The sequence below is a fragment of the Heptranchias perlo genome, chromosome 8 (genome assembly GCF_035084215.1).
Source record: "Heptranchias perlo isolate sHepPer1 chromosome 8, sHepPer1.hap1, whole genome shotgun sequence".
Lineage (NCBI taxonomy): Eukaryota > Metazoa > Chordata > Chondrichthyes > Hexanchiformes > Hexanchidae > Heptranchias > Heptranchias perlo.
Genome location: NC_090332.1, coordinates 35,595,312 through 35,622,581, shown reverse-complemented (window position 1 = coordinate 35,622,581; position 27,270 = coordinate 35,595,312). Strand labels below are relative to the sequence as shown.

At 43.8% G+C, this 27,270-nt stretch overlaps 1 protein-coding gene across 2 annotated transcripts in view; it reads left to right on the top strand.

Moving 5' to 3' along the window:
• Positions 1-660: 660 nt before the first annotated feature.
• The window catches only part of dusp10 (dual specificity phosphatase 10), a 42,349-nt gene continuing 15,739 nt past the window's right edge, over positions 661-27,270 (top strand). For both annotated transcript variants that reach the window (XM_067988962.1, XM_067988961.1), the window contains exons 1-2: positions 661-787; positions 1,155-2,117. In XM_067988962.1, coding sequence (XP_067845063.1) covers positions 1,202-2,117 — 916 coding nt within the window. In that variant the 5' untranslated portion in view covers positions 661-787; positions 1,155-1,201. The remainder of the gene's footprint in view (positions 788-1,154; positions 2,118-27,270) is intronic.

Below are 27,270 nucleotides of genomic sequence, written 5' to 3'. Positions count from 1 at the left end.
CAAGGTTGGCGGGCTTTTTCATGCAGCACCATATGCTCCACCGTATGCCGCTGACGTCTGGTGCACTTTTGTGGTGTTACTACTGACTACAAAGAAAAACCAGTCCGTCCCAGGCGTACGAGGCTCGGGAAATGCAATGAGATGGCTCCGGGACAACTTTGCCTTGCAGTTTTTTTCCCCAAATAAAGAAACACTGATGCGGATCGTGTTACGTATTGGGGTCTGCACTGAATGATTTAATCTTTTTCTAATGTGCATGACCAAACAATTAAAAAAGAGAGAAACTAAATTAAAAGTAATGTACTTCAAAAATACACCTGCCCAGCGCGCCTGCCCGCTATCACTTTAATTGCTCCGCTGCCTGCTGCTGAATACACTGTAAATACCGAGCAGCTACTTCATTCCGGGCCCGTCTCTGTTGCCCGCCAGCCCATTGGCTGCCAATGATGTCATGCTTGCGACAAAGCGTTCGCCCTCCCGCCCCCCGTTTCCTTGGTGCCCGCCTCTTGCAGTCGGCGATTGGCTAATACATTAGTGGGCGGATCAAAGCGCGGAGGTCCGCTTTTCCATTGGCTGGATTCCCTGTCAATCATGCGCCAGTTCCCGCCTTTCCTGTCAGCTTAAATTAACGCGCTGTACAAGTGCAGCCGAATTAAAGTGGCAGTGCTCGCGCGTATGCGCTGAATGAGTAAAAAGTCTTGCAATCATTAATAAATAAATAATTTTAAAAAGTAAATAATAAGACAGCGGCGCATGTCGGCGAAGCCTAGCGGCATAAGTTTGTGATGTAAGTAAATTTTATGAATTGCGCCTTCTTCACGTAGCTGAAGCTTCAGAGTAGCTGCTGCAGACTGAACGTGCCGCTTCTCGCTTCTCTCTCCCGCTGCTCCCGCTGTGTTTTAAGTGTGCGTGTGTGTGATTCCGACTCGCTTTGACTTTAAACTGATCCATCTTAACACTTTATTAGGATAATAAACGACGAGTTTATTTAAAGTCGGTCCACCGGTTGCCAAACGAATGCGCCCATCCCTCTAGTTTATTTTTAGTTGCGATCCCCTTCTATTTGCAGCAGAAATAACCATTGCGTGCCTTTTAATTTATTTCCCCCCCCCCGCTCTGCTCTGATGCTGACAGTACATTTGATCCCGTTTCAGTCCATTTACTCCACGGATCGACAGCAGCGCTCATCAACATCATCCTGATGCCTCCATCCCCTCTAGACGAACGAATTGTTGGTGTGGTGGCATTGCCGAGGCCGGTCAGACCGCAGGAACTCGATCTCCGCTTGGATAACACCTACGTGGCTTCTACAATAGCGACTACTACTCCGACCGCCGGCAATCCGAAAATCCAGAACACCACCCTCAGCCCAACGGCTGTGGTCTCGTTCCGAAGCGGTAACTTTACGTATATGCCATCATCCAACGGCTCGGTGCGCTCCCTGTCCTGCGGATGCAGCAGCGCTAGTTGCTGCACTGTGACCACCTACGACAATAAGGGCAACGGTGGCGACCAGAGCCAAGGAACAGTGGCCGGCGGCAACCTGGTCCCAGCCCCTGCTTCTAAAATCGGGACTTCCGCAAACTGTGCCTCCTGTGCCAGTAACCAGATGGTAAGCAACAACAGCAGCAACAGCAATGAGAACGGTGGCACTCTGAACCCCCCGGCTTCTGCATCTGCTGGTGGACCTGGAGGACCCCTGTCTCCTCCATCAAGTGGGGCCACCAAGCAGATCACCAGCGTCCGCACGATTTACCCCACCGAATTAGCCAAGAAACTGACCAAATGCAGCAAGGGCCCCCAGTCGCACAGCCAAGGTCCTGTGATCATAGACTGCCGCCCCTTCATGGAGTATAACAAAAGCCATATCCAGGGAGCAGTCCACATAAACTGCTCGGACAAGATCAGCAGGAGGAGGCTGCAGCAGGGCAAGATCACAGTCTTGGATCTCATCTCTTGCAGGGGAGGCAAGGACTCCTATAAAAGGATTTTCTCCAAGGAGATAATAGTTTATGATGAGAACACTAATGAGCCCAACCGGGTGATGCCCTCTCAGCCACTTCATATAGTGTTGGAATCGTTGAAACGAGAAGGCAAGGATCCACTGGTTTTAAAAGGTATTTCTTTTGAATGTTTTTATTTAATATTTAGATAAACGAAGGTTTAACAATCGGAGGTTTCAGGCGTTAAAATCGATGTTATTGTGGTAGGGTACAGTACAATATAGAAAATACAAATGTAACGGGTTTTTAATTTTTTAAAATGTAATTGTTTTATACTTGCAGAAAGTTACATGAGGAGTTGATAGTAACTTGTAAACACCACACCTTGTGAAACTAAATCAATTCTTTCAAAATCTCCAGTATACTATGAATTTTATTCACTTCAGTTATACATCAGTGAACCCTTTGCCCGAACTTTTACTACATAAAGCGATTGGGTTTGAAATAAAGAAGGTGACTTGTATTATTTTTGAAACTTGAGTGAATGCCCGTGTTATGAAATGTCATATTCCAGGAAATGCACGAAAACATCCTGAAAACCGAATATAGTATGTGTAGCACGTCACCCTGGCTACTGTGCATTACTGCTTTTCTAGCACAAAAAGTGATTTAAAAAAGTCCATTAATGATGATTCATGGTCTGCAGATATTAACAAGTTCTTAAGGTCTTGGTTGCATGGCAAACATAATCTCCGATGCAGCATCATTAGGGACATTTGACTTCGTTATATTGTTTGGTTTCGAATGCAATGCAGTAAATGCATTTTTCGATTTCATTGCAGTTAATTATCATGTAAGGGGTGAGCAGTAGCAGTATTGATGTCCTTTACAATACAAAATGCAGAACAGCTTAGCAGCTGCAGCATTGACCTTCCAAATAGATTGATGTGGGTTTGAGTTCTAAGGCAGCTTGTCACTCAAATGTGCCCGCAACAGTTGGGATTGAATTCTGCCAGTCTTAGCCAGGCTGCTAGGTGGAGCACTTTTGCTAGCAGTGTTTGCTTCAAGGGCAATGAAAACATTATATTGCCCATCTAATCCCACTACAGCATGCCTCCTCCTGTTGGTTATCTGCAGAGCATGATTGGAGAAATCTGTGACCTTCACTGTCAGTAGGCCTGCATGGAAGAAAGAGGCCTCATGGTGGAAAATGTGCAAATGATGTAGGACGGGAGAGAACAAATTAGAAAATGCATGATTGGATAATAGTGCAGTATTAAAGCAGTTACACCAAGAGCAACGAGATTACTTTGTGAATTATAAAGGATCTACTCAGAAATAGAATGAACTGGTCATGGTATACCTATACACACCATTGGTTTAGCCATCGGTTAGAATATTATGTCCAGTTTTAAATGCCTACTTTAGGAAAGGTGTCAAGGCCATGCAGAGTTTGCAGAAGAGATTCACGAAGATGATTCCAGGGATTAGAGGTTTTAGTTAAGAGGAGAGAATGGAGAAAATGGGGCTATTTTCATTAGAAGGCTCCACTTGTGTAGTTAAATAACCATGCTCAACAAATGATATAAGAAACAGTATCAAGCTAAAAGAATAGGCTTACACAAATGCAAGAAAAGTGCAAATTAAGCAGACTGGGAAAGCTATAGAAAGCAACAAAGTGATACAAAGAAAGTTATGAGAGATGTAAAAAGGGAATAGAAAAAACTTGCAGGGATATCAAAGCTAATAGTAAAAGTGTTTATAAATATATTAAGAGAAAGAGAGTGGTAATGGGGGAATATGAGCCTATTAAAGGTGAATGCAGATGAGACTATAATGGATAATAAGGAAATGACAGCCTTGTTAAATGAGTACTTTATATCTGTTTTCACAGTGGAGGAAGAGAACAAAATATCAGTGGTACAAGGGAACCTAAAATAAATCAAGGGGAGGAACTTAGTATATTTAATATAAGTTTACAAAATGGTATTGGAGAAAATAATGGGACTTAAGATAAACAAAGCTCCAGGACCTGATGGTTTCTACCCCAGGGTATTAAAAGAAATAGGTGAGGAAATTGCAGATGCATTAGTCATAATTTTCCAAGGCTTTCTAAATTCAGGAATTCTGCTTTGGATTGGAAAATAGCAAATGTCACTCCATTATTTAAGAAGGGAGGGAGGGATAAAACAGGTAACAGGTAACTACAGACCCTTCAGTTTAACGTCAGTTGGGGGAAATTACTGGAATCGATCATCAGAGATAGAGTGACTGAGCACTTGGACAAATACCAGCTGATCAAAGAGAGTCAGAATGGATCTGTAAAGAGTAGATCATGTCTGAATAATCTAGTTGCATTTTTTGAGAACATCACTAGCATGGTGGATAGGGGAGTGTCCATGGATGTTGCCAATGTGGACTTTCAGAAGGCATTTGAAAAGGTTCCGCACAAGACATTATTAGCAAAAATGAGAGTGCATGGAATTGGAGCTAACCTTGTGATATGGGTCAGTAATTGGTTGGGAGCTGGGGACAGAGAGTAAGGGTAAAGGGAACGTTCTCTGATTAGAGGGATGTGACAAGTGGAATTCCCCAGCGATCTTTACTGGGGCCTCAGCTTTTCACCATATACATATATTAACGACTTGGATAAAGGAATAGAGCATTGTATATCTAAGCTGATGGCACTAACTTAGGAGGCACAGTAAATTGTGTCGATTGGAGCAAGAAGTTACAAAAGGACATAGACAGGCTAAGCAAATGAGCAAAACTATGGCAGATGGAGGTCAATGTGGGGAAGTGTGAGGCATACACTTTGGATCTAAAAAAAATAAATTGGAGTATTTTCTGATAAACTAGGATCTGTAGAGGAGAAAAGAGATTTGGGAATCCAAGTACACAAGTAATTTAAAGCTAGTAGACAGGTACAAAAAACAATCAAAAAGGCTAATGGAATTTTGGGCTTTATCTCAAGAGGGCTAAAATAGAAAGGGGAGGAAGTTATGCTTCAGTTGTATAGAGCCTTGATAAGATCCCATCTGGAGTACTGCGTTCAGTTTTGGGCACCATAGCTCAGAAAGGATACATTGACCTTGCTGGGGGTGCAGCGCAGATTCACCAGAATAATACCGGGGTTTAAAGGGTTAAATTATGAGAACAGGTTGCGTAAACTTGGCTTGTATTCCCTTGAGTATGGAAGATTGAGGGGTGATCTAATTGAGGTGTTTAAAATGTCAAAACGGTAGATACAGAGAAACTATTTCCTCTGGTGGGGGAAATCAGGAATGAGAGAACATAATCTTAAAATTAGAGCTAGGCTATTTAGGAGGGAAATCAGGAAGCACGTTGTCACACAAAGGGTAATAGAAATCTGGAGTTTTTCTCTGCCAAAAGTCTGTGGATGCTGGGAAAATTGGAGCATTCAAGACTGAGATCGATAGATTTTTGTTAGGTAAGGGTATCAAGGGATATGGAGCTAAGGCGGATAAATGGAGTTAAGATACAGATCAGCCATGATCTTAATGAATGGTGGAGCAGGCTCGAGGGGCTGAATGGCCAACTCCTGTTATTATGAGTGATTAGGTAGCAATCTGGACTGTAATCAATTTGACCTCCTTCCTGGCTGGGACATTCCCCAGCCTTAGCTGAGATAACTAACTCAGAGCAGATGAGGGATCAATCAAGTGCACCTTCCGAAATCTTCAAAGGACAGATAACTGAGTTCTACATTTGTGGTCTTTTTTTCTGTTAATTACCCCATCCATAATAAATAGTGGCTCTCGTGTTGAGTAGACCTGAGTTAAAAATGTTTAAAGTATTGCACATTAGTGGCCAAAATCTAATTGGAGGGAATGGATATTTAATATTCAATGGTTTAATCCATTTGAAATCGTAAGTGATGAACCTGGGCAAATGCAGGTGCAGTTGTGAAACCTAAAGGGGTCTTTCACACTGTGGATATTAGGTGTAGAATTACTGTTATTGTCATCCCAATGAGCTTTTCCCTCTAACCATCAAAAGATAAATCAGCATTTACAATTTATGACCTGAAAGAGAGGGGCACTGGTTTTTCCCTCTTTTGGAGTCCGCTCTTACCCCCCTCTCAAATTCACAAGTTAAGGGAGATACAATTGTGCTTTTCCATCTCACAGCCAGCCCATTATACAGAAGACATGGGGTAGATTTTGGTCTTTACCACTTGGGCGTTAAGTAACGGCAAGGTGGAGCACAGAAAGGTAAATGTGGCGAGGAGGATCATGCGTCGGTGACAGACCTCGTCTAATTGTCCTTTCATCGAAATGAATAGAAAGAAAATCCTGTGAGATCTGTAAGGGCCATGCGATGTTCCCTGCCAGACTTTCTGCAATCCACCCAGGCGATACTTAAAGCCCGGTGGTAAAGACCAAAATAGACCCCATGGACTTACTGGCGTAATCATCCTCCCTGTGTCTGATACTCAAGGAGTTCAGAGGTCAGCATGGCCTGCAAATTGAAAATGTTAGTTACAAAAAAAAAGCAAGACAACAAGAGACTGTTGGTAAACAAATTGTAAAGAAAACAGGTTTCAAGAACTATGAGGAAGATATTTTATGGCTCAAGTTACATAAAATTTAAAAGGCTATATGAGGAAAGGGGAGGGAAATGGAAGTAAGTGGAAAGCACTTTAAAAGATCCAATGCAGGTGCGACGGGCCAAATGGCCTCCTATGTGCTGTAAAATTCTATGATTTAAAAAAATTATGTGGCATAAGTATGGAAGAATTCTAATTCTGTGATTCAGCATTGCATTTGTTTCAGCCTTGCTCTTCAAACGATCAGTGTATATTTATATATAATCTAAATGACTGCCCCAGTATCCAATCTCCGTTTATGTTTGTATACACCGTTGCTTAGAGATGTCCTGTCTAAGTCCAGAATCTGGGACTGAACGCTGTCCACTCCAAGTTTGGTATTGCCTGTCAGGGCTATTACTGCTTCAGTGTTGCAGAGGTATCTGGATATAAATTGATCAGGAGGACACAGCGTTGCTTTTGGAATTGAATTACTGTTTAAATTGATGATTGTTTGGGAAGGGAGGGTGGTGGAGTAAAGGTGCTGATACCAATTCAGATTGCACAAGCTCTCATTTTATTAACTGATAGACAGTTTAGATCGATGGAATAGGTTGAACAGGAAAAAGGCCGTTGTTAACTGATTTTGCATATAACCTACTGAGTCAGGAAGGACTTCTGACAATTTGCTTGTATCAGGACTTTACAAGGGATTTGCTTACATCTGATTTGTGTATGCATTTGACTTTTTCTTGGTCAATCCTGACGATCTCAGAAACTATTAAAGTTGTCGAATTAAACAGGCTTCAACAGTGCTTTTGGATTCAGTATCTATTTTTAAATGTAGCTCAATAAATATATGAAGTAACTTAACTCAATTCTTCAGCTCAGTTGTCATCCCTTTGCTCCAAGTTCAAGTATAATTACATTTTATATGCTGCTGCATCAAGTAAAATCATAAATGATAGCTTCTTCCAAAAAAAGTCCAGTGTGCATAGGTCAGTAAAACAGAAAGTTTCTTTAGGCTGTCCAGTATTGTGTCACACATTGCAGGAATTGAGGGGGACCTTTAAATGTTTTCTGCCAGAAGTTTGAGCACACGATTGCTGGTTTTAATGCTAAAATGACCTTGATGTTATAGAACAATAGGAGGTAACAGGAAATTAACTGGGTACCTTAGGGACTGTTTGTACTCGAAAGTAATTGTCATGTCCCATTTTGTCATTAAATCCTAGTTTCTGGCACCTGTAGTGCACACACTGAAATGGTATTAGACACATTGTTGTGTCAGCGAACGGTTCCCTAGAACTATCAAAATGCTATTATGATACTAAGTTATTTAAAATAATAGTTTTGGTTTTTCATATAAATAAAATGCACACTATATAATTATCAAAAATATATCCTCCATTATAGATGGAGGGAGGAGGCTCGTGTGGAGCATAAACGCCGCATAGACCAGATGGGCTGAATGGCCTGCTTCTGTGCTGCAGCTTCGGTGTAACTCGATGTAAATAATATCAACATTTTCTGTAGATGCTGCTGATGATTTAAAAGTATAACATCATCAATGTGCATTAAAAGTTTGAAGCTGTAGTTTCAGATTCACTTGCATTTGGGTACATCTGAAAACAGTGCATGTATATGCATTTTGTCTGTCACATTTCATGCTTAGATGCCATAGTTCTATAGGCACATTTTGTGTCACACTTTAAGCTGTTTGATTCAAATTTTACATTCATAAGCCAGCAAGAAATCACAACAGGCAAAAAATGTACCAACCAACAACAAGAATGAAAACCATCCATCAAAAATAGTTAGCCAGCAACAGCTACCAATAAAAAGAAGAGGCTGAACCAACCAAATCACTTTTATAAAAATATTGGAGGCTTTTTCACTGCCATCTTGGGTTATTCACTAAGCTGAACACTTTCTGCTGGAAATAAAGTTTGTGTGGAATAGACAAAAAAAAATTAAAAGAAAATGGTTAAACTTACCTATACAACAGAATTTTCTGTGTTTGAAATGCCTGTAGCAAAGTTTTTTGTTGGAGGTCTGTCCCTATGTGAGAAACCTAAGCCTTGATTTGATAGTTTCCCAGACTGTTAGCTAAGGAAACTTAGTTCAGTATACTACAAATCCAAGCATGCACTTGTGTGGAACTTCCAGAATTTTTTTTATGATGGTCAGTAAGACTAACCATTCACAGAGCATGCAGGGATTTGATTTTGGATTTTGATTGGAAAATTACTGAGAATTAAAATCCATAAAGCAGGGATTTACTTAAGTAACTGTAGTATTTATTTATATATTTATTTATCCACCTGCACTGAGTAAAGAAAACACTATTTATTTTCCAGGTAACAATCAAAAATAATACTTCTGTCTGTAGGAAGATCTCTTACAAACTAAGAAACTCTAGCACCCCTCTCCTTCTTTCACATGCTGACAACCCGCTTCTTCCATCAGCATGAGCTCTGACATACCATGAGCAACACCAGTGGAGATCTGCTCCTGTGTGTGTATATATATATATATATATATACACACACAGTATGTATGTCCATCACACTTCGGGCATCATACTTGAGTGTTGCACTTCTTTATCTGCAAATTTTGTGCCGCACTTAAAAATTGTATTGACAAAGAAAGATACTATGATCTCTAATTGCTCCGAGTGTTGAATTAAAAAATATAGAGCAATTACATCTTGCCACCTTGAAGGGGTCCGTGCATCCATATTAGCATCAGAACATACATTGCTTATTACTTGGTATAGTATCCTGTCTTTATAAAGCAGTAACATTCCCTGACTTACCGTGTGCAGTGCATGGGATGTCTGCTAGTATACTTAATGATAGCAGTAGGAATACCAATACTTTTATTTGCTACTGAAGCCATTAAGTTTATCAGAAAGCTGCGATATTATATGTAAAATTGATTTGTGAAGCATCTTGAAATCTGGTAAAATTTTGCCAGCGGAACAAGAATATAGATATTTGTTATTTTAATAATAGGTTATGACCATTCCTGTACCTCATTTGTTGATTGCTGTAGTTTTAACATGCTGGCTTCCAAGTTGAACCAGGAGGTTCTTACTGTTCTATCTAAGACTGGGTTTAAAGGGCTACTGCCTTTTGAAAAAGTGCTTGGCAAGTATTTTGTCCAGTTTTGTGGACATTTTTTTGCAAACAATGAAGTAAAGATTTGCCAAACAGTTTTTTTTAAAAGTCAGTGCCCCTTTAAAATGAGAGTACTCCATAATTTATCTCTTATTCATTATAACCACCTGCCTGGATCCTGAAGGCCATAACATATATATTTTATGCATGGCTCAAACTCAGTAAAAAATCCTCACAAGGTCCACTGAAAACTTTCAGTAGCCTACACCACTGACAACACACAAACATTTCTGTAATTAATTTGTAAAGCCCTCCCTGAGAACACTCACTTCTTGTAGGGTCCTTGGCACTACTTGTTATTATATCCAGTCTGAACTTATAACAACTGGATCACCAAGATAAAGTGCCTTAAAAACTATTTTACCTTCTGCATTAATATAGGAGTGCATACTGCTACAATTGTTGACCCTGTGGCCTTATTCTGTTGAAGATCACCCGCTACTCATTACTTTTATAAAGCAAACTTACATCTTAAAAAAAGGCATTTCTGCTACAATACAATTGACCAATGGCGATTTCTGACCACAGTAGTTTTTATCCACGCAGATTGCTCCAGTAACTTGGCTTACGTGAAAATTCCCTAAGCAGCAGAAAGCGTTTTTTTAAATTGAAAGTCCCAGAGCACTGGGTTCAGACTATCAGAAGGTCTGATATTATCTTTGTTGTGAAATCCCTTCCTCCTTCTTCAGGCCCAGATTTTTTATAATATTGAACTATACAATTTGACAACAGGGAAGACATTTGGCCCATCTTGCCTGTGCCGGCTCTTTGCTAGAGCAATCCACAACTAATTCCCCTTGGCTCCATATCTTGCTATGGATCAAATATAAAAAAGAAAGAACTTGATTTATATCGAGTCAGTCACACCCTCAGGACGTCCCAAAGTGCTTTACAGCCAAAGAAATAATTTTGAAGTACAGTCACTATTGCAATGTATCCACTTTTCTCTTAAAATATGCCTCAGTCACGACCTGTAGCAAAGCATTCCATGCTTTAATAACTCTTTGTATAAAGAACTTTCTTAGAATCATAGAATCATAGAAGTTTACAACATGGAAACAGGCCCTTCGGCCCAACATGTCCATGTCGCCAAGTTTATACCACCAAGCTAGTCGCAGTTGCCTGCACTTGGCCCATATCCCTCTATACCCATCTTACCCATGTAACTGTCCAAATGCTTTTTAAAAGACAAAATTGTACCCGCCTCTACTACTGCCTCTGGCAGCTCGTTCCAGACACTCACCACCCTTTGAGTGAAAAAATTGTCCCTCTGGACCCTTTTGTATCTCTCCCCTCTCACCTTAAATCTATGCCCCCTCGTTATAGACTCCCCTACCTTTGGGAAAAGATTATGACTATCTACCTTATCTATGCCCCTCATTATTTTATAGACCTCTATAAGATCACCTCTAAACCTCCTACTCTCCAGGGAAAAAAGTCTCAGTCTATCCAACCTCTCCCTATAAGTCAAACCATCAAGTCCCAGTAGCATCCTAGTAAATCTTTTCTGCACTCTTTCTAGTTTAATAACATCCTTTCTATAATAGGGTGACCAGAACTGTACACAGTATTCTTCTAATCCTCTACTCACTCTCTTAGTTACAATTTTAAATCAATGGCCCCTTGTCACTAACTCCCCATCCAGAGGAAGTCGTCTTTCCCTATCGTCCTATCAAAACCCAGAATGCTATTGGCCTTTTTTTTGTTGCTTTACCTACTTACACTGGCACTTTGATTTAATGATGAATTTGAACCTTTAGATGTTTCTGTTTCCATTGAGTGCATACTCTTAGTCCAAAATGCACTTACCCACAATAAATTGCATCTGGGGACTTTGGAGCTTAGTGTGGGGCAGAAAGAGAAGTCATTGCTGGAGATACTCCGGCTACGATCAGTTGGTAAGAGTGGAATCATGCAAAGCCAACCCCACTGAATTGGACAGCAGAAGAGAGGCATTGGAGGAGTTGTTGTTATTGTCCTATCAATCATCCAACTTTCTGTCTATACTTCTACTTTTCTTCATATACCATATTTAATTATGTGAAGTCTTGCCATTTCAGTAATGGCATCACAAAATGAAGACTGGAATATTGACCAATCAACTTTTTAAATGGTGCAGTTTAAAATAACACTCTAAAATGTTTTGATTTAGGGATAAATAACTTTTTAAAAATAAAAATGAAATCCCTACGATGCTCTTTTAGTGCTGCTCTGCCGTTTAAATTATAATAAACCAGATACAATTGAAAGGGAGAACTGTACATACACTGAACATCATGGTAGGCGAATTGGATATTGTGCCCAATTTGACTTGTACATGCCAAGAAAGGAGGGGATAGTGCAGCTTCATCTCCTTTGTGGATTATTAGGAAACTTGTTTGCAAAGGAGGGTGGTTTACTAAACAGATGGGCTTGGTCTTTTTCAGTAATTTACACCTCCTTTACTTCCGACAATGACTTGAAGCCCTCCACCTGCCTTGTCGCTATGGAAATGCGGTGGATCTGGATAATAACAATGACATCAGTTGGCATGACATCAACTCCTTGAATACTAACAATACAAGGGATACTACTTTATTTAGCCTGTACTGCAAGTGGTGGTAGATGATGTAATCCTAGCAGGTGGTGCTAGGCATATTTGTCTAACTGATCATTATCGTATGCAAATTCTTTGTATATTTTGGAAAAGGCCATATGCTATGTCTGACAATAGCTGTCAGCTTTTGATTCCATTTGATGTGTACAAAAGTTTACGTGAGAGAATTTGTAACCCATGGCTGAGAGAGTATTCCTCTTTCTGGGGTTTCTAAATTCATCAGCTGTAATTTATAGTAAAAAGGTCTGAGCACACAACTTGTGTTTTAAAAATAACTTCTGTTTCATCAAGAGTCATTAAAGTGAGTTCCAGGAAACAAAAACTGTGGTTCCAAAGAAGTACCGTGATAGTGGGTTTATATATCAATCAATTAATTACTGCTCTATAGATATTCTGGATTTAAATTCATGATTTCTTGCATTCAACCAGGATAGATTCATTAATCTAGAAGTCATGCATAATTGTATTTTATTTTAGAACTGCGTACCATCAAAACTTGGATAGGTTTATTCAATAAACACAAAATTCTACCGGCAGAATGAGGAGTGGCAGAACATCGTCTGCTATGAGGTCTTGGTGCAAACGCTGCTGTAAATTGCGGAATCAACTAAATTAAATATGTCTAAATACATCCTGCAATGCCCCAGGTATGCTAAGGGAGTCGGGGTGGTGGTAGTGGGGGGGGGGAACGGTGGAAAACTTCTGCAAGAGCAGGAGTTATGCCCCAAATGGACCCTCAGTGGCTGATATAACCTGGCTTATACCCAGGTTTAAGGTAGCTTAATCCTGCTGCTCCTTAAAGGGATAATGACAGTATTAGAGGGAGCAGGCAACCTGGATGACGAGAATGTTAGCTAGAAATGGTTGAAGAAATGTGTGGCAAACTTTAGGGTGCTGGACCTGCACGTCCTCCTAAAAGAGATACAAAGCAGGAGGGGATGGCCTATATGGTTCGCGATCAGCGACCCACCAGACTTGTGGTAATGCTCGTTGTGGAGGGAAGTGGCCATGGCAGTGAATGCCACCTCCTTAAACCCCATGATTCATTTACAATACAGGAAGAAATTTAATGAACTCAGCAGAACAGCCTGCATACCCGACCTTACTTGCAATGCCTTCATTCATCACCCAGAGGAATCAGAGGTGAAAGTAGAATGAGGAGTGGAGAGTATGCAGATTTCAGCCACGGGATTCCCGAGCCTACTGGCTCAAATCTCTGTGGTCCTGCCCCAAAAAGAAGACTGCTAGATGAGCATCACACTTATGTGGAGGTCTTGGAGGACCAGAGACGGATATCAGAGAAAGGTTCGACACAGTTCAGAACTACCTGGGACAGGTGGTGACAACACTGACATCTCCATCCAACCCCTCTAACAGAGAGGCCCCCAGACTAGTCAGTGCATCCAAAGTGGATGCTTTGACAAACTGACATTCAGGCCTCGAACATTCCTGCTTCTCCTGGCCCCACAAAATCTTAGATAAAACAAAAAACTTACCTCTTTAAGGACTGTCAACACCTGGAGCAAGTGGGTCTGGCATGCACCACGCATACTTCACCCAGTTCACATTGAAAGTTGCAACAAGCGTAGGACCCTGATTTGTAAATTTAAACAGCCTCCCGCAAGTTTTGCATGGGAATGTTGGGCGACCAAATAAAGGGCAAATGATTGCACGAGAACCACCCCTCACCAGATCTGTAACAGCTGGTTGCCTATTTTTCAGTTAAGAAAAGGGTAGTTAACAGTTGAAAATCTCCTCCGATATTTCAGACAAAAGTCATGGACAGTCAAAGCCTGTGAACTCAACCACTTCCTAGTTTGACAAGTCATGCTAGAATAAATGGGTTTTCTGGAACAACTTTTGTCGTCATTATCCTCTCATTTGCATATATGGGTAGATGCATCTTCTTCCGGTGATCAGTCCCGCTGGTATTTAGCAAATACAATGAAACCTGTATAGACGGACACTCCCAAAAAATGAATGCCTGCAAAAAAGGGCACTAATTGAGAGACCCAAATAACTTACATGGTAAAAAAATACAAGAGGCTCTCAGAAACCACAGACACTCGCAAATTACAAACTACAGATAGACCTTCAATGTACCACGCCCTTTTACAACTTAAAATGTGAGACATGCAGGTCAGCGTGAGGTGGCAATGGGTCTTGTGAAAGAAACCAGTTTTGTGGAATGGGGAGCCACTTACACAGCATCCATAGCGGCAGAGAAACCGCTCTATCTCTGGGATTGAATGCTTACACAGCTCTATCCCAGGGATAGAGTGGTTTCTCTGCCGCTATGGATGCTGGGTAAAGAACTCCCCATTCTACTGAAAATGTTTACAGTACATACAGTGATCATTTTCAAAATAAGGACACCTGCAATAAAAGGACAGCTGATGTCCGTCCCTAAGGTGTCCGGAATTTGCGGGTTTCACTGCATTTTAAAATGGGCGTAACTCTGACTTATCTGACTTACACCCCAAAATCCAGCTTTCTATGCTGGAACTACACCATTATTTGCCCATCAAAAATTGTAGAACTTTGGGCCCAGCATGTTTTCCTTCTGCCAATGTAGAAGTTATGAGTTGTGCTTACAAGTTACAGCATTGCTGAGTAAAGGCAAAATGCAGATTAGAATAATTTATCCAGTTGTTAACATTTTACTTCATAAGCACAGCAGTGAAATTCACAGAAGAGCTGCTTCGATTCAGAAGAGATTTTATTTTTAAACTCTGCTTCCTTTCTGAATGAACTGACGGTGCAGTATCAATGGATTAGGTGTTTGAATAAACTCTTACAAACGAGAACATTCAGTAATTATAGGACTTTCACTGTTAAAAACTCCTGATTATATCCCTTTTAATATCCTGTTTACACATTATTCAGATGTCACAATCACGATGAAACCCTCTTGCTGCTACCTGAAACTTGCTGGAAAATATGAGTCCCGATTATGGTGAAGGTTTAAACAGTGTGATCCTTGACATGGAGCTGTCAAATTTGTATAACTGAGTATAAAGTTGGGGTCAATACGAAGTTTATAAAATATTCTACAATGTTTGTGAAGGACAAGTAATGTTTTTAAATGAAAGATTATGAGCTCCCTTTGGGAGGCATCTCAGAAATTACAGAATGAGTTAGACAAAATATGTGAGTGGGCAGAACAACAGAAGATGAATTTTAATACAAACTAGTGTAAAGAACTGCACGTAGGAAGGGAAAATAGACGACACATGTACTCCATGAATGGTACTGAAATAGCCAAGGATGAAACTAAATGAGACCTAGGAGTCTTAGTAAAGTCGAGGCAAAACGTGTGCAACTAATGTAGAGCAGCAATCAACAAACCCAGTGGAATGTTGAACTATATAGCTGAAACAATAGAATGCAAGTCAGAGGAGGTTGTGATCAAACTCTAGATTGCTCTGGTCACACCACAACTTGAGTATTGCATCAAGTTCTGGTCACCAAAACTCAAGAAGGGTATTCAAGCGCTGGAGGCAATGCAGATTAGAGCCACGAGTCTGACTGTTAGGGCTCGATTTTAGCGTCGGGTTTCCTGTGCGTTATCGGCGGGGCGGGCTCCAAAATGTCAATTTCCACGTGCGGGAGCGGATCGCGCCGAGATCCCGGCCACTTCCGGGTGCCGCGCTGACGTGCGGGGCTGCGTGCGCAGGCCCCGCTGGTGGGAATCCCGCAGGCAATTAAAGCCAGCGGGGTTCCACTTGAGTGTACTTACCTTGCTTGTTGAGGTCATTAAATGAGCTGAATCAGCTGTCAAAACAGGAAGTGTGGGATTTTAGCTTCAACGCAGAGTGTTCCACACACTGGGGGAAACAGTCTCCCTTCAACCGGTTGTGTTCCAGCCAGCAGCCTGTGGCAGCTGCCAAGGTGCACTCCACAGCGGGTGGGAGAGCCCTCACCCACGCAGGAGGCCACCGCGTCACGTAGGGCAACCCCTGCCCTCCACCAGAGGACAGACCGACGTGAAACCGCAGCCCCAGTGCGAGGAACCACCTACCTACCCTGCACAACCCCTCAGACCAACACCTGCCAGATGGGTGGTGCGTTGACATCCTAGGAGGACGAACAGCATGACCAGCCCCAGCAGCCTCACAGTCCACGCCGTTCGCCTCGGAGACGTGGAGCCCCCCAACACGGTGCTGTGGCACACCCACCTGCACAGCAGGAGGGAGGGCAACCACAGAGAGAGATGCGTCGCAGGAGGCACTACCCTCCGCACAGGGTGTACAGACCGAGGCTCAGCTTCATGGACCTCTCCGAGGAGCAGTGCATACGTCGGCTCAGAGTCAATCGCCAGGTAGTCGCCGACATCTGCAGCCTCCTTAACGACGAGCTGCTCCCGTCAAAGTCACCACTGCCCTCAACTTCTTTGCATCCGGATCCTTCCAGGGTGCCACCGGGGACATCACCGGGGTCTGTCAGTCGTCTGCACACAAGTGCATAAGGCAGGTCACCGATGGGTTGTTCCGCAGGGCCTCGAACTACATCAACTTCGCCATGGACGAGCGCAGCCAGATGGAGAGGGCGGTTGGATTCCATGCCATGGCTGGCTTCCCACGGGTACAGGGTGTAATCGACTGCACCCACATCGCAATACGGGCACCTCCGCATGAGCCAGGGCTGTTCATCAACAGGAAGGGGTATCACTCCATGAACGCCCAGCTCATCTGTGACCACCGCCAGAGATTCCTACACGTGTGCGCCAGATACCCCGGCAGCTGCCACGATGCCTTCGTCCTCAGGGAGTCCACCGTCCCGCCCATCCTCCAGGCACCCAACGCCGGCAACGGCTGGCTCCTCGGCGACAAGGGGTATCCCCTACACACGTGGCTCATGACGCCTCTGAGGAACCCCATCACCGAGCCGGAGCGTCGGTACAATGGCAGCCACACTGCTACCATATCTACAGTTGAGCAGACCATAGGGCTGCTCAAGATGCGCTTCAGGTGCCTTGATCGTTCTGGGGGAGCGCTCCAATACACACCATTCAGAGTGGGACGAATCATAGTTGTCTGCTGTGCCCTGCATAACATGGCACTACAGAGAGGGGTGCCGCTGGAGAAGGCCCAATCCATACCCGCCACCCACATTGAGGACGGCGATGAGGAGGAGGAGCAGGAGGAGGAGGAGGAGGACGCGGACGCGCCAGAGGATGGTGGACGACCCATGCGCCGAACCACGACTCACCGAGATGCTCGCCGGGCCAGGGAGGCACTCATACGTCAACGGTTCTCCTAGAGTCAGACAGTGCGAGGCGCTCGCATCTCCTCACCTGCACATGCGAGGGGCCATACCAGCCCCCTCCACTGAAGACTGTTGCCAGTACTCCTGCACCCACAGCAGTGTGCCCAATGGGCGGCAGCAGGTGTTCGCCGTCATGATGGGCTGCACGGAACGCACCTATTGCACAGGCCGCGGAAGAATGGACGAGAGGTGGCAGGAGTGGTGAGAATATAGTGTTTAATATGTACAATGTGAGATAATATAAACAAAAAGTGTACAAATTAACAGACACCCTGGTGCATTCCCTTTGTGCTTATAACGCCTTTGGATTTCTTTTGCGGGTACCCCTACGTGGTGCTACCCCTGTGGCTCCAGCAGAGATAGTGGCAGGTTGCTCCTGTTCTCGCCCTGACCGGGTAGATGCTTTGGGCGGACGGCCCCTGGGTTTCGGTGCCCGTGAGGGCACCTCCACAGACTGCTCCTCCTGCACCTGTGCAGGGGCAGACTCGGCCATCTGGAGAGGAGGCACCATTGCGGGTACTGGTTGAGGGGGGCAACGGGTGGGACGTGGGGGCGCCTTGAGAAGCGTCCCCGCTTCCATGTCCCCGGTCACCATCATCCCTCTCGTGGCCGCGGCCCACATCACCCCTTCCACCCTGCTGGACGGCAGTTTGGATGGCATGTGTGAGGCCTTGCAAGGCCACCCCTAGTGTATCCGTCAGCCTGTTTATGGCGGCGGAATGTTGCTCACCCTGAATCTGTACAGCCGTTGTCAGGGCCTGCACGGACTCGATGTGGAGCTGTGCGTGACGCTCGAGGGAGGCCAGCCTGTCCTCCACCGCAGACGCTCCCGCACCTACCCGCGACACTATGTCGCCGGTACCCTCCTGTACCTGCGCCACCAATGCCATCATGCAGGAGTTGGACTCCTCCATCGCCTGCGCAATTGTGGACAATGCGCGCGGCACCTCTCCCAGTACCTCAGCAATTAGCTGGTGCCCCTCGACGACTCTCCTTTTCACTGGTGGCCCCCTGGGTTCAGCATCTGGGTCCGGCTGAGCAGAGCCTGGAGATGAGTGCTCCCACCGACGCGGACCCTCCGCGGCTGCCCCTGCCACCAGGGTCTGCTCATGCTCACTCGTGCGCGGTGAATCACCAAGTGCTACCCCAACTAGTTGGCGAGGGGGACCCACCGAGGTGCGTGTCTCTGCGCTGGTGGATGGTTGGCTCAGATGTGACGATGCACCCTCAGAGACCGCCATGTCCTCTGAGGAATCGCCCTCCTCAATCGCAGCGCTCGCAGACGGCCCTGCAAGAGAACAGAGGGCACTATGAGGCATGTGCACCAACGTTACGGTGCGCCTGATGGCAGGTGATGATACGGTCACTCGCGATCATGGGTGTTGAGTGTCAGCTTTCCCTTACCGGCCGTTTCTGCAGCGACAGACTTGCCATCTGCGACCGACAGGCAATGTGGCGTGCGGGCGAGGTTGAGCGCCTCCACCTCTGCGTCTGTGAGGTCTACCAGGTGCGGCGGGCCACCTCCGGTGCGTGCCCTTTGCCTGTTGTTCTTGCTTCTTTTCTCCTGTCAAGGCAAAACACAGATGCATGAGTGGGTGCGTATTGCATAGTGACACGCATCGAGCATCGGTGTGGGTGGGTTGAGCGTGGGGCAGATGGATGGGAGGATGCGTGTGCCACATGCCCATCCCATTGCATGGGGATTGGGGTGTGTGGTAGTGTTCGGGTGGGGACAGGGACAGTGGGTACTTGAGGGCACGGCGAGGATGGTGAGTGAGTGGCTGTGAGGATTGCTGCGGGAGCGCTGTGGTGGCTCTGCAGGAGGGGTTGTGATCTGTTTGGCGTGATGGTGGGGACGGGTTGTGGGAGGGTGCGTTGGTGTACTCACCTTGCCGGACCTAGTGAGGTCATTGAACCGCTTGCGGCACTGCTCCCATGTCCTTGGGGTGTTGGCCCTGCTGCTGACCTCCGCCGCCACCTCTGCCCATGCCTTCCTGGTGGCGGCGGCAGGGCACTTGCGTCCATCCGCGGGGAAGAGCGTGTCCCTCCTCCTCCTCACGCCCTCCAGCATCAGCTGCAGCGCAAGGTCTGAAAAACGTGGCGCAGCCTTTCCCCTCGGGTGAGCCATCATCTCTAGCCTACTGATTGCAGCAGGAGGGGCTTTGGGAGACTGCCCCTTTAAGTGGAGCTCCTGCATCGCGTCGACGGTACTGCGCATGCGCAGCCCGCCGGCACGCAGCTGGGGAGCGGAGAACCCGGAAGCAGGGCTTAAGCAGTTCAATTATCCCGCGATCGCGCGGGGGACGCACGCAATTAGCCGTCCGCGCTTTCCACGCTCCCGGAGGACCACCCGCTGGGAACCCGCAGGCCTGCTAAAATCGAGCCCTTAGTGTCAGGGGTCTGAGTTGTTAAGACTAGAGAAAGTTGGGCTTTTCAGTCCAAAGAGGCACCTGAGAGGTGACCTTCTTGAGATATACAAGATAGTTAAGGGAAAGGAATAGACAAATCCGGAATATTACTTTAAATTGTGAGAGTAGGACAGGGGGTCTCAGGTTCAAACCAGCAAACAGTAATTTTAGGACTGATATCACGAGATTCTTCTTCACGTAGAGGGGGTCATTTTAACTTTAGCGATAGTGTAAAACAAGTGATATCAGATCGGCCGTGTATTACATACCTCACCTGATTTTCCTTTCCATTGAAGTCATTAGAAAGGAAAGTCAGGCAAGGTGTATAACAGGCGGCCGATCTGATAGCACACGTTTTGCACTATTGCCAAAACTACCCCCAGAGAATGATCTACATTTAAAATAAACATCCAGATGGAGCCAAAAACCCTGGAATCATTTAAGAAGCAATTGGATGCTGCAGTGAGGGAATTTTAGGATCTTTCTGGATGGATGAATTAAGATATGCTGATTGGCCTTTCTCATCCCTAATTATTTTATGATTTTGTGTTAACTGTTAAGGAACAGCACAACATTGCATCAGAATCCAAAGCAAAGCGCCACCTGTTGGTAGCACATTGGTTTCCTAGTTGGTGATTCATAGGGTACGATTTTAAAAGGGAAAAACAGGTGGTTGGAGGTTGGGGGACAATCAAAATCGCTGTTTTTGGGAGCAGGCAGACATTCCGGCTGGAACCTGCACATTTTTGAATGAGACTCAGACACATCTGTATGTGTGCGTATAGCAGTCACCAGGAAGTCCCGCCCCCACTTAAATCCGGCGGACTGAAATTAAAGGAGCAAATGTACCTCATCGAGGTACTTAGGTAGTTTATTTTTGTGTATCGTATAGTTAAAAAGATGTTAACATTTCCCGGGCAGCTTTCCCACGGCTTCCCATTCATGCCTGGTGATGTCTGCCCTCTGATCCCGATGTCCGATGTCTGCCCTCTGGTCCCGATGTCCGATATCTGCACTCTGACCTTTGTTCTCCACCACCCCCCACCTCTATCCTAACCGCGGATGAGGTTTCTCTCTCTCTCTCTCTCCCCCTCCACCCTGATGTGAAGCTCCTGTCGGCAGCCAGCCTGTCAATCAGGCTGGCTGCTGGGTGCAAAACCCGGAAGAGGCTTTGATTGGCCTCATTCGATCGCAAACCACCTACTTCCCTTCTGGGTTTGCCGCCCGCAAATCACCCCTCCAGCCCCGGACTCTTCCCGCTGGCATATTAAAATTGTGCCCCTAATCTCAGCGGAGCCATTATGGCAGCCAATGAGGGGAAGCTAGGTACTTCCCTACAATAGAGAAGGGAATTTTTATTATTATTCATTCTCGGCATTTACTGCCCATCCCTAGTTGCCCTGAGAAGGTGGTGGTGGCTCCTTCTTCTTGAACCGCTGCAGTCCATGTCGTGAGCGAACTCCCACAATGTATTTAGGTAGGGAGTCCCAGGATTTTGACCCAGCGATGATTAAGGAATGGCAATATATGTCCAAGTCAAAATGGTCTGTGACTGGAAGGAGAACTTGGAGGTGATGGTGTTCCCGTGATATTGCTGCTCAAGTGCTTCTTGGTGGCAGAGGTCATGGTAATAGTAGCTGGTGTGAAAGTAAGCTCAGTGGCCTAGATGATGTTCCAATACATCTGCTGTCTTTATCTTTGTAGGTGGTGGAGGTCACGGGTTTGGGAGGTGCTGCCAAAGAAGCCTTGGCGAGTTGAAGAACCAGTTGTTTCAGGCCAATCTAATGCACCTACTAGCAAACGGCTATAGTGCAGTAGTGGCAGAGGCTTGCGAGCAGCCTTTTTCTCAGCCAGGGAAGGTGTGAGGCAGGAGAAGGCATAGATGAAATAGAAGAAAGAAGTAACTTACAAAAAAGATTAAATAAATTTCAAAATTCAAAAACCAAACATGTACATAGATTTTGATTTGAAGCGGTTGGAGTTCATCACTACATATGTTGCCAAAAGATATAAATACAGTCAGTGTTCGGCCTAAAGCAAATTATTTCTTTCTACATTCAACCTCCAGATTGCTAAAAGATAACAAATTCCCTTTAAAGTGAAAGTAAAAGTTATATTTGCTTTTAAGAAAATAAAAAATGTTGTGTGATTTATGTTTGCCTGTGTTTGCTTATTGATGTATCCTATCATATGCTGTGTTTACATTGAGACCTGCTGTCATCATCTAACCTTAGTGAACCTGCGTTTTTACTAGTGGCACATCACAGGCAGTTCTTTCTTTTTTTAATTATATCAGATATTGTAGGCCCATCTTTTGGTGGGAGAAAGAGGATATTATCATGCAGGAGGATCATCAAATAAGCTCAATGTATTAAACTGGGTGCTCAATTTTAAAATGGTGGCGGGATGGCAGCGGGGGGGGGTGGGGGGGGTGGGGTGGAGGGGGGGGTGGTGAAGTTGCTCGTGGTAAACCCGAATGAAAAAAACTTACCTTTTCCGATGCAATCGCGATGTAATTGATGGTGATTAAAGTTGTTTCCGGGTTCCGCGACCAGCAATCAGCATGATTGACAGGCTGGCTGCCGACAGGAGCTGCAACGCTGAGGGGTGGGGGGGAGCGGAGAGAAAGAGAGAGAATCGTCATCCGGTGCTGGAACAGAGAGTGAAGGGCGCTGAAGATCGGGTGGGGGGAGATCGGTGGGGGAGAGGGGGAGATCGATGGGGGAGAGGGAGAGATCGGGGGGAGAGGGGAAGATTGGAGAGGGAGACATCGGGGGGAGAGGGGGATATCAGAGAGGGTTTCACCAGGTGAGAATCGGAAGTCATGGGAAAGCCGCCCAGGTAAGTTTAAAATTGGTTTAACTATCTACTTTGTCAGAAATAAAGTACCTTAAGTACCTCAATGAGGTACATTTGGACTTCCGCATTCGGGAAGCGGCACGCACACAGGCGCGACTGTGGGAAACCCGGAAGCTGGCGGGTCTTCTTCACCCGCTCAGGATTTTCCCGATTTTCGCAGCCCCCAACGCACCCGCAATTTCATTTGAAAATCGAGGCCAGGGAGTCCATTTTCAATCCATACAAATATATCCAAAACAGCACTGCTAGTGGGTCTTTTGGTGCACAAAATTTAGCTTTTTTTTTGTAAAAGGAAGATCAGTTCTGGTCTCCAATTCGACCTCTAATCACAGTGTGCATGAGGTACAAGTTGCTGGTTGTGTGAGCCTGAACTAACAATCTTTGTGCCAAAGATTAAAGCAGCTTTTAAATCGACAGCCATTAGCTCAGAGGACTTCATTAAAATTTCCAAGATCAAAGCGAGCTAATCCATTTTGTTTATTACTCGAGGTATTTGAAATATAGCTGTTCAAAGGAAAAAGTAGTACAGCATTGTCAAGTAGGTTATTTTGGCAGGGTCAAAATTTTGTGACATCAGTCTACAGTCATAGTTACCAAATAGCTGTATTTTTTAACGTGTTTAATTTTAGTCACTGAAAAAAAAATTCTCTAAAATAATTAATTCAATGTTCCAAATAACATGTTCCTCATTTGCTAAAATAGACTGGGCTCATGAGCTTAGGAAAACACGATGTGCAATTTATATAGAGGAACCACCTCTTTGGGTTACAGCCAAAATATTATGTGGGTTGTCTTCGATAGCTGGGAGCTTAGGTAGGCTGGTCAAGAAAGGATAATTTCCCTTTCAAGGTCAATGTTAATGGGACAGTACAATGGTGATAAGTGTTAATGTGTAAAGATAGAGTCATGTTCCCAATCTGAGCCACGCCAAGGAAAGAGCTGCTGAAAAGAGGCTGTGGCATTTCCACCTGGGAGGAGGGGGAGAGAAAACTGAATGGGAGAATTGCATGTGAGTAGCTCCTGGTGCCTCCTCATGGCCAGCTAAAGGGGGCATTCAGTTATAAGCGGCCAAAGAAAAGAGAACAAAATGAACCTTGCCCAAATACCCCCATTAAAAATAATGTATAAGGAAAATCAGTGTCAACACAGTAGCAATCAAACCTCATCAATAGAGACATCCCAATCCAAATTAAATTCAGATGTAACCTGAAGTAATGAGCTAAATTTAATTTACTTTGTATTAAAAATGCCTGTATGATTTTTTTTGTCTTTAAAACAACAGAACGTAATATTTTATTTTACTGCTGTGGTACAATCTGGGCAAATTTCAAATATATTTCAAGTGGTTTTTGTGTGCATATAGTGTCACTGATTTTATAGGAACACGATTTGCTGATAAATTGCTCTACCTTAAATCTATCTTGTATAATTTAGTTCCGTTCATTCATTAATGAGGTGAAGCGTAATCGGAATTTGGTCCCTTTGGCGCACGGAGTCTGGACTCGTAAACGGGCCAAGATTAATTTCTACCCCATAGTATAGTTTTTTAACAAAATATCAGTATTAGGATTGTAATTGCCCTAATGATGATTTTATGTGGGCAGTTAACCAGAAGAGGGGAGTGTAAAAGAGGTAAGGACTGTAAAGATTAGTATTTGAAATCGGAGTTGAAACTCAGTGTCCTAGATGCAAGCTCAATTAAAGTGTTTAAAAGGGAGGTAAATACCTAAGGGTGTTAAGGGATCTGTAGAATTGGGATTAAAATGAGAGATGCCAGGGCTTACCAAAAAAGGTGAAGCAGGCTCAAAGGGGCAAATGGCATGTTCCTGTTGGTATAAAGCAGCATTCAATAAAAATCACTGACTACCCACAGGTGCGGCTATGATGACACCGTCTTAGCCACCTGCACTAGTTTTAGTAGAAAACACATTATGCACGGGTAACTGTACTTAACAAGTGCATATTTACTCAACAAACATTCAGTGCTTCCCTCTCTGTGCACTTTTGCTGGTGTCTTCATGGTGCTATAGTTTTTTAATCTGTGTTACATACCATTTTAGCAGATAACCTATAAGCAGTAACCAAGGAAATAAAGCACACACAACAATCAAAAAACACTTGCACACTTTGCTTTTTATCTCACCGTTTTACCAACAAATGCACAACAGGTTAAAGTATAGATGCATATGCCATGTGAATATAAGTATTGAGATCACATGCCCAACGACGGTGCCTATTACTCATTTTCTGTTTACTAATCAAAAATATAATTAACCACATCTGGATTTTCAATTAGCCACATGTGGCTGGTGGCTAATACATTGGACAATACTGGTATAAAGTAATGATTATTACTAAGCATGAAGGGGGAGGTTACAAGAATTTTTTTCTTGCAAGGGACTATTGAGGATGAGTCAATCACAGAACTTAAAAGGGAATTAGATAAATGCTTGAACAGGAAAAATATTAAACATCTGAGGAAAGACCAAGGAAATGGGATTAGAGCAGAAAGATCCTATGTGAAGCCAGCAGTGGCAGAGGCACAGTAAACTGAATGACCTTCTTCTGTGCTGAAATTTGTGTGACAATTCCAGTACATTGGACAACACTTAAGAGAATGCAGTAGTAGCAACACAACATTGCATTTATCCATTTGCTTAAATTGAGCAGACAGTGTTAAAAACAAATTAATGCCTTGAAACCAATTTACTGATCAGTTGTTAAATATGCCAATAAAAGTTGGTTGGGTGTAAAATTGGTATACAAAATAGAAAATGGTGTTATTACAAATTGACCTTTCACTTGTTAATTGCGCCATATTGCAAGATAGAGCAAAGTGTGATGGGTAAGTAATCTCTTTGGATGTATCTCAGCAGGTTGCTGGTTTCACATTTTAAGGGACTGAGTTTTCTTGATACTCTGCAGAACTTTTACCCTCAAAAGTTCTACTCAGTCTTCCTTCCTACAAGCTGCACTTTAAAGCCCAAGCTTAGCTTCACCTAACTATTACTTCTTGATTATCTCATCTTTATTCTACTTCCTTGACTTTTCACCTAGGTTTATTAATTAAAAACACTGTGGCCCATTATTGCTCCGAGCGGTGAACCAGTAGTGGTTGCCGCTCATTAGATTTAAATTCACCCACTAAGTTACCACATTCTTTTTGGCAGCAACTCCCTTTCCCAGGCTGTGTGAGTGGTGAAAGGATCGCTAAGGCCCCTCAACCAATCAGCTTGAAGCAAGCCTGGCTGTGAGAACCAGGAAGTACAATTCATTCACAAACAGCGCAGACTAAAAACCCAGATGTGCCTGGTAATGTATTATAAAATGACATAGAGAAAGCGAATTAAAGAGAGGATAAGATTAAAAGACTTGGGTAAAAGAGGCAGAATGATAAAGTAAAAAAAATGTTTAATTTTTTTAATTAATTTTTTTTTAATATGTCCATAAACTATTAAAATCGGGAGCAATGAAACTCCACATTTTTAAAAGTTAATTTTGTGCCAAAGAGGTTGTTTGTAGTCACTGAGACTTATCATGCTGTTAAAATTTAATTTAGACTTAAAAAAACAAAGCGTACCTGTTTTGTGGCAATATTAGTTAGTTTCCAGCAAGGCAGTAGAGCAAGTTGACGTTGGTCCATTGATTCCATTGATTGCAGCTGGCAATGTCCCTTTAAGGCAAAGCTGCCCAATCACCAGTGAACCAGGAAGAGCAAGTTCTGGATTTCTACGTTTGTGCAGTCGCCGGAACTTGCTCTTTGATTTTGCCACTAATAACGGTGAACGCTGTTGGCTCACCATTATTTTGAAAGCAATTTCCAACCCTTTGTATTCTTATCCTCAAACATGCATAACAGCAATCATTTAAAAAAACTGTAAAGTGATAGTGAATTGTAGAAAGGGGTGATAAGTCACAAAAGATGAAGAATGTTTTCTTTTTACTAGAGGTTTTGATTGTAGTAATATTAATATATTGTATCTTTACAAAAAGCCCACCCTTTAATGGTGACAAAGTACTTTCATTTTCTTCAGGAGTGATTTTGTGATCAGTAATTAAATGGCAAGCTGTAAAAGGAGGTATTTTAGGGATTTAAACAGATGAAGCTGTTCTGAGAACAACATGGACAGAATGATTTTAGAAAAGCATTTTTTAAAATGAATCGACTTGTTCAACACTCAATAAAGTTTAAAGGGTAGTGGAAGTGGATTCAATAGTAACTTTCAAAAGGGAATTGGATAAATACTTGAAGGGAAATTTTTTATAGGGCTAAGGGGAAGGAGCAGGGGAGTGGGACTAATTAGATAGCTCTTTCAAAGAGCCGGCACAGGCACGGTGGGCCGAATGACCTCCATCTGTGTTGTATCATTCTATGATTCGAGTTAAAGGATTCAGACCTTTATGACCTTTTACTTTTTTTAATGAAGCATTTAAATAATCTGAAAGCCCAGATCATAAATCTTAT